Here is a 17,116-nt window from a genome sequence, read left to right on the forward strand (position 1 = left end):
CTTGAAAAAAAGTCTTTTAAAAATAAGCGGTTTACGATCGTGATTTTACTTTACTTGATAGGGAAAGGCGTATCGGCAACGCCGCAAGAAGCACACGGTCGCGCGTCGCGTCGGTCGGTCGCATAGGGGGTACGGTAGTGCCTCCGCCAAGCCGAGCGCAGCTATACCGTCCCTTTCTCGAAGGTAATAGCGGCACTTTTAACCACACTGTAACTTCGTTATGGATAAAGCAAGAATATTATTTTTTTCTAAACATGAGGACATACTATTTATAGCTGGCTAGATTACCAAAATATCTAGTAATTATATCTCAGACTTTATGAATTATCGCTTGTCAAATTAATGTCTCGAAAAAATGAAAATCGAAAATCTCTCAAAACATCCTTATGGATTAAATTTTAGCTGTCTAGCCATTACCGGTAACTGATTTTCCAGTCGAGAAAAAGGTGGAAAACTAGAATTAATCGAAGCGGTCTCTTCTGATTTTATTTGTATAATATACCAACAATAATTCAAGGATTATGAACTTTTTCTAGTCAAACTTCTTTAACTTCGCCAGTGACTCACTCGCCGTCATCAAAATTCTAAGGTATTTCGGTCTCACTCCGACTTAATAAGATCCCTATGCGATTTACTTCCACACATGTAAATGCCGACCCAAAAGTAACAGTTGCCAGCACGGTATGTGTGTTTATTTAAATACTAAAGTGAAAGCAACGAATTTAAATGGGTAAACACGGTGCCTCGTTGCATCGTTTGCTTCCTGGTTTTTTGTGTTTTGGGATCGGTTTCATCGCTTCCTGGTTCCTTACCGTACTGATGAAGCCTGAAGGCAGTAACATCAGTGTGCACTAGTGTAGGTGTGTGGTTGTGTGAGTGTGTGAGTGTGCGTGTCTGCACTGGTGTACACTGGTGTATACGGTTACGAGTTGTTGAGGGCTGAGCCATTTAATCTTTTTCTTCTTTTTTATACATTTCCCTCACTATTTCTTTCTTGTAGAGATTTTTACCTCAAAGTTATAATATGGTCGGGCAATGCAAATAAATCAAAAATATAAAAATATTCCAGTTATTTAAACTTGTCGGAAGCGCTAAAGACTAAAGAGTATTTCTATGCAGAAATCAGCACGATACGATAATTATTAACGAAATGACGGCAGTTTTAAAATTGTGCAATCCGGACGCTCAATTGTTCTCTATATTATCTTTTAATTATGTCATATACTAATTATTTTCTCTGATCTTATGATTTATGTAACGAGACATCCCATGGAGAGCCAATGAGTAGTCATAACTTTTTATGACTTGCTTGAATAAGTTAAATGTCAAAAGTACATTTTATAGGTATCTATACTAGGATAAAACATCACTCATAGATATATTTTAAATCGTCTTAATTTTGCGAAATTTTGCCTACCTGTTGCTAATTTTTCTTTTCGATCGTTGGGTTTATATCCTAGTAATGTAAATTGTGGAAGTTCTGCTTCCTCTACGCCCCTTACTGGTCTATCTTTCCAATACATCACCACGTCCATTACAGTATATCCATCTACAAATTAAAAAGCAGTTGCATTTAGGCCACAAAAAAGGTCAATACAAAGCACTTACAACTTTCAATTTCTACTGTACAATTCTGAGAATCGAGTGGATAATAATGAAGATCCATCATACATGCTAAAGTTGTTGTAAATCTCATTCCGTATGTTATTGAGCCATCTCCACTGAGTCTGACTAATTTATTTCTCTCGGTCACATCATGGAGAAAACTATTGATAAGTTATTAACAATATATTAAAAAAGAAGGCAACAGCTCTGTATCATTAATTCTTGGCAATTTAGAATTATACAGGGTGAGTCTTAAACAGGGGTGGATGGGGAAGTGGAAACCGGCCCGGGAACAACAGGCAACCGGCCCGAATCCACAAAAACAAAATGACCATAACGAAGAAACATATTTTATTTATTAATATACAAGGTGTCCCAGAAATAAATGCAAGTATTTTAACTGGTAGTATATTTCGGCCTCAGAAACACGACTATCAGTTTTTTTACGAAAATTTGGAATTTTTTGAAGAAATTTTTGAAAATTTTTTTAGTTTTAAGTTAAGAAAACATAATTTCTTGTGATATTTACATGAAAGAAAATACAGAAAAGATCTAGTGGTTCTTGTTTAAATTTTCAAAGTAAAATAAATTGGTTATTTTGGACTTTCTTGAAAAACGGTAAAGAGAAAAAATGTTTCTTTTGACCAAATCTACCCCCCTTAAAATACTTGCACTTGTTTCTGGGACACCCTGGGTAAGGGTCAAATCACCCCAAGTAAGGGTGATTTTCGCTCGGTCGAACAAAATCTCTTTCGCCTCCGATTTTTTAAAAATATTGAAATTGTCTTGATCAAAATTTTTATAAAGATCAATATCGGGTCGGACATTTGAATTTTCACTAGAAAATAGCTCAGTTTCACAGGGTTCTACTGTTTTATTTCCATTATCGATAACGGTTATTTGATCTTAAATATGCTACGATTTTGAATCACGGTTTTAAGACTTTAAGACTTTCTGATTCATTCAGTTCAGCTGGCCCAATCCTCTGTGAAATACAAATACATTATTTTTAGATTTTCAGGTATATACTTTCTTACAATCTGTAGAAAGAAATTCTCTCTTTTCTGGTACAGCAGCAGCCTCGTCATGTATACGTGTTTTAATTTTGGTATAATTCTCATCACGTAACTTTCCTAGTTTTTACATTTGGCATCTTGTATGATAATGCCATGACTCAAACGAAAAAAACCTAGGCAATACCTAAACAGTGGATATAAATGTGTTTTTATAAAAGAATAGTGATAAAACTATACAGAATGAGTCTTAAATAAGTGCAAATATTTTCAGGGATGGTATATTTCGACCCCAGGAACACGTCTAGGATTTGTTATTCTAAAAAAAGATGTTGAGAATCGTGCTTTTTCTTTTAAATTTTCCTGTAAATTTTAGAAAAATTTATAGAACGTCCTGTTCACCGCAAATTTTCCCACGGTATAGTTTCTAATCTTTGATATTACGGCACAAAAAGAGATGCAAATACAGAAATATTTAGGTGGCAAAATTTTTTAAAAATAAATCAGTTTTTTTAAATTCAAACTGGTTATTTTGGACTTATTTGAAACACTGTAAAGAGAATATATTATGTTTCTTTTATTCATATCTACCAGCCCTGAAAATATTTGCACAAGGCAGCACAAATAAGGTGCACTTATAGACTCACCTTGTATAATAAAACATTTCAAATGGAACAACAAAAAACAGATGTTTATTAAAATTATAAGTGTCTCAGAGGAATACATCTAACAATAGTTATTTTACAAATTGGTGTTTATGTTTAAAAGCAACTAACGATTATATTGTTGCAAATTGATTAGTTAGTTAGGCAGTCACTAAGAATTTTACGTAACTTTAGTTAAAAGATTAACCATTTAATTTTTGCTAAATCAATCTTTTTTTGAGCTCTGATCGGGACCGGCCCACCGGCCCATCTTCCCACCGGCCCACCGGGAATTTTCCCGTTTTCCCATATGGCCCACCCACCCCTGGTCTTAAATAAGTGCAAATATTTTAGGGGTAGTATATTTCGACCTCAGAAACACGATTATGGTTTTTTTTCGCGAAAAAAAAATTGAAAATTTGGAATTTTTTGAAAAAAATTTTGTATTTTTTACAACATAGGTAGTATATTAAAATTTAATTTAAAAGAAAAAAAATACAGAAAAGATCCAGTGGTTAGATTAGGTTAGGTTAGGTTTTTATTTCATTTGACAGCATTAATATACAATACCTATTTTATAAAATCACACATATTACATTGTCAAATTCTTTGATAAAATCTGGATAAAATAAAATCTTTGGCAAAGAAATTTGATAGTGTAATACTGGTCTAGTCCTAAAAAGCAAAAAGCGTTTCTATATGGTAATATCTAATTCGATTTCATTCTTTGATAGATGGTTATTATTAATTTTGATTAATGTATAATAATTATGCATATTCTATGCTGTTGTTTGATTGATTTTTATGTTTTTCTTAATTTTCTCTAAAACGGTATGAAAATTTAGGAAACTATAAACGGGATTAACCATTTTAGAACAAGCAACATTTTTTATAAAGAATGCTTTTTTCTCAAAAAGTCAATATTAAAAAAGGTTTTCCTCTTGTAAAGACAATCCGAGGACATACTATAGAGTCACTGATTAATGTTTTTTTTTTGGGTTTACAATTTTGGTTTGCCTTAAAATATTTAACTGTGTGCCAGTGGCAGGGGCGTCTAACGTTAACTTAACCTAGCCGGTTTGGTAACTTTATTTATTGGATTTAAAATATTTATCTATTTAAGAAAAAAAAAGAACATCAATCCAGTAGTCACATTAAGCGAGGCAATGGGAAATGTTCTTAAATATAATATACATATGTACCTTTAGTAGGTACAGGGTGTCCCACTAAGAATAGCTCTCGGCTGTATCTCGGAAAGTATTAGTCGTAGAGCTTGCGGAAAAAAATATTTAAAGCTAAAAAGACCTTGAGAAATTGCTGGAAATTATTTTCAAGTTTGTAGGAAGACCGCTAGTGGGCCTTAGATTACCTTATTTTTCTAACACAGTATCACTAGCCCCTCTTGATTATGACCATTTTAATAAAAAATAAAATAAAAAATATTATTTTATTCAAAAAAATCGACAATAAACCAGAATACCATAATACTAGGTGTATTAATATCTAATAATTATGATATCAATGACGGTGGACAAGAAACGACACCTCAATGAATTCATGGTAGGCTTGGGAAAAAAAATGCTTTTAGAGGGATAGTTTAAACATCAAAATATTATTATATCAACATTTTGACAGTCTCAGCAGCGTTTTTTTATCTTTTGATTGCTTTTCTAAAAATACCTTTCTTCAGTAGAAAAAAACGCTGCTATGACGATCAAAATGTTGATCTAATAACACTTTGACGTTTATACTATTACGTCAAAAGCAACTTTTTCCAGAGCCTACGGTGACTTCACTGAGGCGTCGTTTCTTATTAACTGTCATTGATATCTTAATTATTAGATATTAATAGATCTGGTATTATGGTATTCTGGTATATTATCGATTTTTGAATAAACTAATCATTTCTATCTTATTTTTTGTCAGAATGTTCATAATCACGAGGGCTACTGTAACCGTGTTGTAAAAATATGGTAATTAAGGGCTTCATTTTTCGTATCCATACATATATAAAAGCTCAAAGGGTTTTTTTGTTACATCCATCCCGCCGAAACCGCTTCACCAATCTTGATGATTCTTTTTTTAAATGAAAGGTATATATGTCTAGATTTGTTGTGAAGTATTTTATATCGTTTAATCGCTATTTCTTTATGTAAAACGAATAAATATTAAAACATACCTGAAAAACACCTATAGATACACACAATACCTCCAGAAATAAATTATTTGTCATTGTCAATCGTGTGTCAGTTAGATTATATATCAAGTTTTTAGATATTTTAGGGGTCAGTTCATACCGCCAGCTTTAAATACATAAATATTAGCACAAAGGTTCGTTTAAATGACATTAGTGATTAGCGAATTAGCTACGTAAAGCGATTTAGGAAATTCATCCTCTTAGAATGTAAAATTATGTCGAACAATTTGTTGTATGAAAATTCCTTACTTATCTGGTCTAGAAGAATGAAATTCTACAGAAAGAATTAGAAGAGATTTTTGAAATTCACCAATCAAATGGGTAAAGTTAGTAAACATGTATATAAACCTTCGTGAGCTCTGGATTATACACATAAAAATTTGCACAAAGGATCATTTAAAAGATATGAATTAATTATTTGGAAAAAGCGAATTTATGAAATTCGTACCCTTAGGGACTAGAATGGAGGAAATGAAAGTTTGCTGTACGAAAATGCATTACTATAACATCTAGAAGTATAAAACTTTATACAAGGGTTTATTTAGTGACATCAGTAATATGAACGAAATATTTCTTCTTCAAATCATCCTTCTAGAAATAAAAAATAACGTATAAAAAATATAAAAATGGAGTATATCAAGAAAAGCGACAATTGAAAACTTTATTTGTCAGAGCTATTTATTTTAGTAATACAGTTTATATGGGACCATAGGCAGGGGTTCTATCCATAAAGGGTACATAATCATTTCACTATTTATGTTTTTCGACAGATTTTCTTTTTTCAGAATTTGCAAAATTTCGACTTTGGTTTTAGTCAAAAATAACAAAATCGATTTTTTGAAAGGATATACAGAGCGAGTCTTAAATTAATGCATTTATTTTTAGGGGTAGTATATTTTGACCCCAGAAACACGATTATAAGTTTTGTCGCGAAATTTTTTTTGGAAAATTTGGAATTTTTTGAAAAACTTTTAACATTGAAAATGTTTCTGTTATCCTATATAAGGGAGCCCAAATCGAATTAAAATGCTACATTTGCCACACCATGACGTCATATATACAAGGGTATAGGAAATCTCGACGCAGCGGCGGCAGTCGGCCAGCGCGCGCAAAAACCATTACATCGCTAATTGTTTATTGATATATCTTTATTAGTTTAAAAGCAAAAAATATGGGGTTTGCTTTGTTACCTTGTCAAGATATAAGCGAAACTTTTAAATTGTTTCTTTTTTTTCATTTAGGCCTTCGTTTTCGTTAAATGAAAGTTATATTAAAAAAATCTATTTTTTAAACCAAATTTTCGCATGATTGAAATGAGTTATTCATGTTTAAAGTTTTTTCGGTCATAAGCGCTAATGGAATGTTTTTTTGTAAATAATTATAAAAAATTACTCTCTACGAAGACTTTATCTTTATTACTGGAACAAAAAATAAGTATTTGTTTTCTCTATACAGTGGTATTAATATATCGATTTTTTGATGATAGTGCCCTTTTTCCCGGTCTAATTTTGTACTACTTTTGGAATAAGGGTCCCCATATCACGTACTTGTCGCTTCCTTCCCTAAAAAATTCATGTGACACCGAAGTGGGATGCATATATAAAAGATCAACGGGTTTTTTTGTTACATCCATCCCGCCGAAACCGCCTCACCAACCTTGATGATTTTTTTTTAAATGAAAGTATATATGTCTAGATTTGTTATGAAGTATTATTATATCGTTTAATCGGTATTTCTTTATGTAAAACGAATAAATATTAAAACATACCTGAAAAACACCTACACAAAATACCTCCAGAAATCAATTATTTGTCATTGTCAGTGGTGTGTCAGTTAGATTAGAAACTTGATATATAGTTTTTAGATATTTTAGGGGTCAGTTCATACCACCAGCTTTAGATACATCAATATTACCACAAAGGTTCGTTTAAAGGACATTAGTGATTAGTGAATTAGTTATGCAAAGCGATTTTAGAAAATTCATCCTCTTAGAGTGTAAAATTATGTCGAACGATTTGTTGTATGAAAATCATTTACCATCTGGTCTAGAAGAATGAAATTCTACAGAAAGAAGAATAAGAAGAGATTTTTGAAATTCATCAACCAAATGGGTAAAGTTAGTAAAAAATTATATAAACCTTCGTGACATCTGGATTATACACATAAAAATTTGCACAAAGGATCATTTAAAAAATATGAGTTAATTATTTGGACATAGGGATTTATGAAATTCATACTAAGGGTATGAATTGGGAATAGGGTAGAATAGGGAATAAAAGTTTGCTGTACGAAAATGCATTACTAAAACATCTAGAAGTATAACATATTATACAAGGGTTTATTTAGTGACATCAATAATATAAACGAAATATTTATTTTTCAAATCATCCTTCTAGGAATAAAAAATAGCATATAAAGAGAGTATTAGTGCTCTGGAAAAATAAAATAAAATCAGGGGAGTATATCAAGGAAAGCGAAAATTAAAAACTTTATATATCAAAGCTATTTATTTTAGTAATACAGTTTATAGGGGACCATAGGTAGGGTTCTATCCATAGAGGGTAAATGTCATTTCACTATTTATTATTTTCGAGAGATTTTCTTTTTTCAGATTTTGCAAAATCTCGACTTTGGTTCGAGTTCTAAAACACCTTATATATAATTATTAAGAAATATAAAACCGCCACAGAAGAGCGCCATAAACCCTCTATCCAAACATACATAATTAGTTTCAGTCAATGGAAGTGGTTAGAAAAATTTGAAAAAGAGTTTTAAAAAGCAAGATTTCAAAATCAGTTTCGGGCCAAAATTGAACTTCTTTGAAATACTTTGACTTCGATAACTTCTAGAATTATTAAGATTATTTATTTCAGACGGGTCTAATTAAAAGTTTTTATTTTTGATATACAAAGTGTGTCCTAAATTCATATACTGCGGGATGAAAAAATGGTTTTTAAATTTTCGGATTTTTTACATACATAATCCATATCCATACATATAAAAGCTCAAAAGTTTTTTTGTTATATCCATCCCGCCGAAACCGCTTCACCAATCTTGATTCTTTTTTTAAATGAAAAGTATGTATGTATAGATTTGTTATGAAGTATTTTTATATTGTTTAATGGCTATTTCTTTGGGTAAAACGACTAAATACTAAAATATACCTGAAAACCACCTATACAAAATACCTCCAGCAATAAATTATTTATTTGTCATTGTCAGTGGTGTGTCAGTTAGATTATATATCAAGTTTTTAGATATTTTAGGGGTCAGTTAATACCGCTAGCTTTAGATACATAAATATTAGCACAAAGGTTTGTTTAAATGGCATTAGTGATTAGTGAATTAGCTACGCAAAGCGATTTTAGGAAATTCATCCTCTTAGAGTGTAAAATTATGTCGAACAATTTGTTGTATGAAAATTCCTTACTATCTGGTCTAGAAGAATGAAATTCTACAGAAAGAATTAGAAGAAATTATTGAAAATCATCAACCAAATCGGTAAAGTTAGTAAAAATTTATATAAACCTTCGTAACCTCTGGATTATACACATAAAAATTTGCGAAGATCATTTAAAAGACACGAGTTAATTATTTGGACATAGCGAATTTATGAAATTCATACCCATAGGGAGTAGAATAAGGAATGAAAGTTTGTTGTACAAAAATGCATTATTATTACTGTCCTCCATTCATGCAGTTGTGCAGCTCTGAACTGTTCAAGAACGCGATACTCTCACTCCATTCAATTGAGTCATAAAGTTCAGAACTGTTCCGCGCCATATGGACACCCATATCCTAGGCTATCGCGCTCAGCTCCTTTCAGAACCGTTCTGAGTAGCCCAGGGCGTAAAGCTCTGGAACTTGAAATTCGCGAATGGAAGACAGCATATAACATCTAGAAGTATAAAATGTTATACAAGGGTTTATTTTGTGACATCAATAATATGAACGAAATATTTCTGAAGTGTTCAATATTAAATGTAGATATTCTTCAAGTTATGCGAAGTAACAAGTAATGTTTCCGGTGAGACCGCGTATTATGTCACCGGATTTTGTTTAGTATAAAGACTTTTTTCTATAGAAAGAGTTTTTTCTATATTTTTCTTTCAAAATAAGACTAATTTCTTCTTATTCTTTTAAATATTACAGTGTTTCTTTTTCCTAAAATGTTATACTTAATTTTCACTTAAAATTAAAAAATTACAAATGGAGAAAAATATAAGTTATTGAATAAAGTTTATACAAATCACTTTACCATAACAAAAAAGTAACAACATGTCATGGCGGAAGATATTCAGGTGGTATTTCACACATTTATCTATTAAAATCGAGATTAAAATAATAAACTTGCGTAACATGTTATACATGAGATAGAAAGTTTCAGAATCGATTAATACGCAATACGCTACGCAGTCAACTTGTTCCTATGCGCGGATGAGCGTCTTCAAGACTCTTCCATCGGCCAGGGTCACGACGCCGCCGAAGAGGAATCGGCCTACGTTTAGTTAAACAGGCTGGACACGGTGGACTACGATATTGGCTAGTCTGAATATTTATAAAAAATTGCAAAATAAAATATGTTGGAAAAATAATTAATAATTTATTAAATTATTTTATTTAACTGATTAATTTTCATTGAAAAGGCATTTTTGCAATTCGCCACTATATTAGATAAAAACTAAAAAACTCATATCAAATTTAAGTTTTGCGATTTTGACCTATACTTTTAACAAAATCTGAACACATTTTAAAAAAGTTTTTGATAATAGTTGTGTAGATTGACTACAAGTTGTATAACATAAATTTCTACGACCGGTCTACCAAGTGGTCTGCAGCATTGCCTTGTGGTGCAAACGTGGGCCTGTTAATCTGTGACGTGACGCCAAACCAAACATTCAAGAAAAACAGAAGCGTGGCTAATAATTTAGTAATTTAAAAAAAATGTCTTTTAGATACAGTAGTAGGTATTAAAAAGTTTTGTGTTTAAATGGGGTTTGCCTTTAACAGTTAAAAAATTATATCGTAAAGTGTAACTTTCCATATAAGAATTCTTTATCTGTTCATCGATCATGATCTGTCATCATGTTAAACTGATGTTTTGTATGTTATTTTGTTTTTTTGCTTGTTTGTTTTACGGTTAGGTGGCGATCGCATAATTATTATTGATTATTGATAATGTTTTATTTAATGTTAACATTACTACTTTTTCAGTGAATGTTTAAATCTGTTGTTTTTTGTTAATTTCGTTATTTAAACATATGTATGTAATACACTCATATTAACACTAATCATATTTTTACGTTTTTATTCATCATTTTCAATGCCCCCCGGTTGCATCTTTGTAAAGGACTGTGAATTTTTTTTAGTTTTTAGTGTTAAAAACCATAATTCCATGATAATAACATACCTAGGTAGTAGAATAAATTTACTAGACAGAAAAACACGAAAAGCTCCAGTGGTTCTCAAAATTTAAGCAAAAAAAAATAACTCGGTTATTTTGGAGTTATTTGAAAAACGGTAAAGAGAAAATATCGTCGGTGAAATGTGCTAACTCCATTATTCCTAATTTTACAGGAGAGCAAAAAAACGGTACAAAAAAATATGTACACATGTAGGAAGTATTTTCATGCGTTAATATGATAAAGAGATACGAATTTTATTTGCTGAGGAACAATAATACTCAATATTTCTTGTTACATCATTTTTTTCAGACACAATAGGGAGATAGCAGAACGTCTTGCAGATACCGTCGTCTTGCAGAAATAAGAAATAAAAATATACTTCTGGAGATAGCAACCTTTATTGTTTGAAATTTTGAAAATGGAATTGAATATTACCCAAACAGAGATTTAGAAATAATCAATTATATTTAAAAAATATGATATTCATGACCATATATTTATATGTAATATCGTCGGTCTAGAAGCGAAACATACAAGTCCAAAAACGAATAAATGTTTAATGCATTTTTAAAAAACTGAAGTAGCAGCATTTTGGACTTAATGAATATGAAAATAATTTAAAAATTAATCTTTATAATTCTTAGAAGATATTGTAGAATTCTTCCATGCTTATCCTAATTTTCATACAGCGGTATTTACCGAGCTTGGAAAACAGTGCGTGATTTTATTAAATTTTTATTACTATTCTCCTTATTTTTTTTAATTTTTATAAAAATTATGTATCATTTACGTGGAAAAACGTTGAAAAAAGTAAAACTGATTAGGTATTATGGAAATTCTTGTACAGGTAAGTAATGGTTATTTAAATTATTTATAGCATGCCGATGAATTGCTCGTATATACAGAATTTCGTTTTTCCCCTTACCCTTTACGGATACCCCGTATTTACAGAACGGATCGACGGAGGGTCGGACTGGCCATATTAACTATTAGGGGGACCCCAGGGCCTTCGCGGGCCCCCTTTATTGTTCATTATTTATTCTTAACAATTTTTGCTTTTGCATTGCATTATGACATTTGCATTGCATTGGTTTACCTTGCATTAGGGCAGTTCCCTAATTTCTATACAGGGTGAGTCTTAAATAAGTGCAAACATTTTCAGGGCTGGTAAATCTCGATAAAAGAAACATAATATTTTCTCTTTACCGTTTTAACATTGAAAATGTTTCTGTTATCCTATATAAGGGAGCCCAAATCGAATTAAAATGCTACATTTGCCACACCATGACGTCATATATACAAAGGTATAGGAAATCTCGGCGCAGCGGCGGCAGTCGGCCAGCGCGCCCAAAAACCATTACATCGCTAATTGTTTATTGATATATCTTTATTAGTTTAAAAGCAAAAAATATGGGGTTTGCTTTGATACCTTGTCAAGACATAAGCGAAACTTTTAAATTGTTTCTTTTTTTTTTCATTTAGGCCTTCGTTTTCGTTAAATGAAAGTTATATTAAAAAATCTATTTTTAAACCAAATTTTCGCATGATTGAAATGAGTTATTCATGTTTAAAGTTTTTTTTGGTCATAAGCGCTAATGGAAATGTTTTTTGTAAATAATTATAAAAAATTACTCCCTGCGAAGACTTTATTGTGTACTGGTTTACCTTGCATTAGGGCAGTTCCCTAATGCCGCCTAATGCAGCTCCCTGCGAAGACTTTATTGTGTACTGGATCAAAAATGGTCTAATTTTGTACTACTTTCGGAATAAGGGTCCCCATATCATGTACTGTACTTCCATCCCTGAAAAATTCAGCTTGTGACACCGAAGTGAGAGGTAAAGTCAAAATAAACTTTAATCTACCTCCATCATTGGTAGGTGTAGGTACTCTAGGTATATTCTACCTAGACAGTAGCTGAACTAGCTGACAGTAGTAATTAATTTGTTATCCGATAAGTAGTTGTCATTATATAAGTTTAATCATCTTATACCTCCTATAACGGTAGGTTTTGGATTTTTCCTGATTGGTTTGTTAAACAAAAATATACTGGGCATGTAAATGTCTGTTACAGGTTAATTCGTTAAAGAAATATGTTACACATATTATTTTAATAATAATAGTATAATAATAATGGCTATATTATGTTATAACACATACATATGTATTGAATGTACTTATTTTAACCAATGCATTGTTTTGTTTTTTAATCTCACAAATAAGAAATGTTTTATAGTTTTATTATAAAAAACAGTGATTATACAATTTATTTACACCCCTTACACTGTTTTCTGTAAGGGGTGTAACCAGGAGTATATTTCGTAACCTCTTACGATATAAGAGGGCCACAAAGTGTTTTATTACTTAATGCTTAGATTAAAATTTAATAATATATTTGTACATAAAATAAAATAGACTAGAAAGTCAATTAATTAATATTGACGTAATTACTAAATAAGTACAAGATTTTTTTCTAATTATTTTAGTGTATTTTTAGTCACCTAATTATATAGGAGAGATATCCAACCATTGCATTATTTTACTCACAAATAAATGACAAGGATTAATTTATTATACACCCCTTACCCAAACACTCCAAGGAGGATATTTTGTGACCCCTTATTTAAAGTGGACAAGCTTTATTAGTCAATGTTTTAATTACCCAGTGTCTTTAATAAAAATCTAATGTAATTTTTCATAGAAATGATCTGACATAAAAAGCAAATTTTATCAAAAAACTTTTTGATTATCTACAAGGAGTAAACCGCTGACAAATGCCTGTATACTAATGCCAAAGTAATGCCAAAAATACAAATTAAATACCAAAATTTCTCATATAATGCCCTACTAATGCCAAGCTGATTCCAATATAATACCAATAATACTATAGTTAATTTGTGCTAATACCACGAATAATATGTAACACATTTGTTTCACGAATTAACCTGTAACAATAGTGGTAGGTACGTACCTAGGAAAAAATCTGTGCACGTGCACAGATTTTTTCCTAGGTAACTTAAAAGTCGTTAAAAAGTCTAATTATATTTAAAGAAGATATAATTCCAACAAATTACATTATAAGGCCAATAATGCACAAGTAATACCATTAAAATTTTAGCCTTTTTAATTTGTGTAACATATTTCTTTAACGAATTAACCTGTAACAATAGTGGTAGGTACGCGCACATATTTTTTCGCTAGGTAACTTATTAAGTAGTTAAACAGGCCTATAAAAGCTATAACAACATAGGTAACTAATATTTATAATTTAATTCGAGTTTTAATCTCAAATAATAAATGTTTTTACTGGTGTATTTCTGAAGTGTTCATTATTAAAAGTAGATATTCTTCAAGTTATGCGAAGTAATAAGTAATGTTTCCGGTGAGACCGCGTATATGTCACCGGATTCTGGTTAGTATAAAGACTTTTTCTATAGAAAGAGTTTTTTCTATATTTTCCTTTCAAAATAAGACTAATTTCTTCTTATTGTTTTAAATATTACAGTGTTTCTTTTTCCTAAAATGTACCTGTAATGATACTTAATTTTCGCTTAAAATTAAAAAATCACAAATGGAGAAAAATATTCGTTATTGAATAAAGTTTATACAAATCACTTTACCATAACAAAAAAGTAAAAACATGTCATGGCGGAAGATATTCAGGTGGCATTTCACACATTTATCTATTAAAATCGAAAAAAAAAAATAAAAACACTAAATCACCACAATACACCAAAACACTTTTACTTTTACACTGGACGCGCGTTTCGCTAACCATGTTAGCATCATCAGCAGATGATTATAAACTCATCAAATAAAAACATCCGTTTATAATCATCTGCTGATGATGCTAACATGGTTAGCAATCACTGCATCCATAAAAAGTGTTTAGGTAAAACAATGTATGTGATAATTTTTATTTGCTGTGTAACACCAAAGGTTCCAACCCTCAACTGTAATATTAAAATCGAGATTAAAATAATAAACTTGCGTAACATGTTATACACGAGATAGAAAGTTTCAGAATCGATTAATACGCAATACGCTACGCAGTCAACTTATTCCTATGCGCAGATGAGCGTCTTCAAGACTCTTCCATCGGCCAGGGTCACGAAGCCGCCGAAGTCTACGTTTGGCTAAACAGGCTGGACACGGTGGACTACGATATTGGCGAGTCTGAATATTTATAAACATTTGCAAAGTAAAATATGTTGGAAAAATAATTAATCCATACATATATAAAAGCTCAAAGGGTTTTTTTGTTGCATCCATCCCGCCGAAACCGCTTTACCAATCTTGATGATTCTTTTTTTAAATGAAAGGTATATATGTGTAGATTTGTTATGAAGTATTTTTATAGTGCTTAATGGCTATTTCTTTGTGTAAAACGACTAAATACTAAAACATACCTGAAAACACCTACACACAATACCTCCAGAAATAAATTAGTTGTCATTGTCAGTGGTGTGTCAGTTAGATTATATATTACGTTTTTAGATATTTTAGAGTGAGTTGATGCCGCCAGCTTTAGATACATAAATATTAGCACAAAGGTTCGTTTAAACGACATTAGTGAATTAGCTACACAAAGCGATTTTAGGAAATTCATCCTCTTAGAGAGTAAAATTATCTCGGAACAGTTTGTTGTATGAAAATTCCTTACTATTTCGTCTAGAAGAATGAAATCCTACAAAAAGAATTAGAAGAAATTTTTGAAATTCATCAACCAAATGGGTAAAGTTAGTAAAAATTTATATAAAACTTGGTGACGTCTGGATTATACACATAAAAATTGGCACAAAGGTAAAGCGAATTTATGAAATTTATACCCTTAGGGAGTAAAATAGGGAATGAAAGTTTGCTGTACGAAAATGCAATACTATAACATTATAAACCAGACAGTATAAAATTTTATACAAGGGTTTATTTAGTGACATCATAAGGAAATATATCTTCCTCAATTATCCTTCAAAGAATAAAAAATAACCTATAAAGAGAGTATTAGTGCTCTTAATAAATAAAAAAAAGATGAAAAATAAAAAACATCTATATGTTCACTAGCTCTCTATAAAGAAGTAAAAAATCATTTAAATCAATGCATAAACGATTCGAGGTGTAACGCGAACGTAGTTGCGAGAAAAAGCTAGTAATTTATTAAATTATTTTATTTAACTCATTAATTTTCATTGAAAAGGAATTTTTGTAATTCGCCACTATATTAGTTAAAAACTAAGAAACTCATATCAAATTTAAGTTTTGCGATTTTGACTTATACTTTTTATAAAATCTGAACACATTTTAAAAGAAAAAAAGTTTTTGATAATATTTGTGTAGAGACTACAAGTTGTATAACATAAATTTCTACGACCGGTCTACCTAGTGGTCTGCAGCATCGCCTTGTGGTGCAAACGTGGGCCTGTTAATCTGTGACGTGACGCACAACAGCCAAGAAAAACAGAAGCCTGGCTAAGAATTTAGTAATTTAAAAAAAAGTCTTTTAGATTTGATTTGGTTTGGTTTGGTTTGGTAACTTTTTAATACCTACAGTAGTAGGTATTAAAAAGTTTTGTGTTTAAATGGGGTTTGCCTTTAACAGTTATAAAATTATATCGTAAAGTGTAACTTTCCGTAAGAATTCTTTATCTGTCATTGATCATGATCTGTCATCATGTTAACCTGATGTTTTGTATGTTATTTTGTTTTTTTTGAGGTTTTTTTGCTTGCTTGTTTTAGGATAACATTACTACTTTTTCAGTGAATCTTTAAATCTGTTGTTTTTTGTTAAGTTCGTTATTTAAACATATGTATGTAATACACTCATATTAACACTAATCATATTTTTACGTTTTTATTCATCATTTTCAATGCCCCCCCGGTTGCATCTTTGTAAAGGACTGTGAATTTTTTTCAAATAAATCCAAAACAACCGAGTTATTTCACTTTTAAAATTTCCAATTTTTTGCTATAATTTTGAGAATCATTGGATTTTCTTTCTTGTAAATTTAATCTACTACCTATGTTACCATATTACAAACAAAGTATGTTTTTAAACTAAAAATTAAAAAAAATCCAATTTTTTTTTTAAAATTCCAAATTTTCAAAAAGAAAAAAATTTCGCGCCAAAAAAAACACAATCGTGTTTCTTGGGTCGAAATATACTACCCCTAAAAATATTTGCACTTATTTAAGACTCACCCTGTATATAATAGGGAAAAACTGACCGAAACGTAAGCCGAAAAATATGCCAAAAAAAT

At 30.7% G+C, this 17,116-nt stretch overlaps 1 protein-coding gene across 1 annotated transcript in view; it reads right to left on the reverse strand.

The window, feature by feature from the left end:
• The window catches only part of LOC115878989 (gamma-aminobutyric acid receptor subunit beta-like), a 95,508-nt gene that overhangs the window by 34,018 nt on the left and 44,374 nt on the right, over positions 1-17,116 (reverse strand). The window contains exons 3-4 of the mRNA XM_030895608.1: positions 1,609-1,766; positions 1,418-1,549 (exon numbers count right to left, since the gene is read on the reverse strand). Of these exons, the coding sequence (XP_030751468.1) occupies positions 1,418-1,549; positions 1,609-1,766 (290 nt within the window). The remainder of the gene's footprint in view (positions 1-1,417; positions 1,550-1,608; positions 1,767-17,116) is intronic.

The sequence above is a fragment of the Sitophilus oryzae genome, unplaced genomic scaffold (assembly GCF_002938485.1).
Source record: "Sitophilus oryzae breed Bouriz unplaced genomic scaffold, Soryzae_2.0 scaffold_1063_pilon_pilon, whole genome shotgun sequence".
NCBI lineage: Eukaryota > Metazoa > Arthropoda > Insecta > Coleoptera > Curculionidae > Sitophilus > Sitophilus oryzae.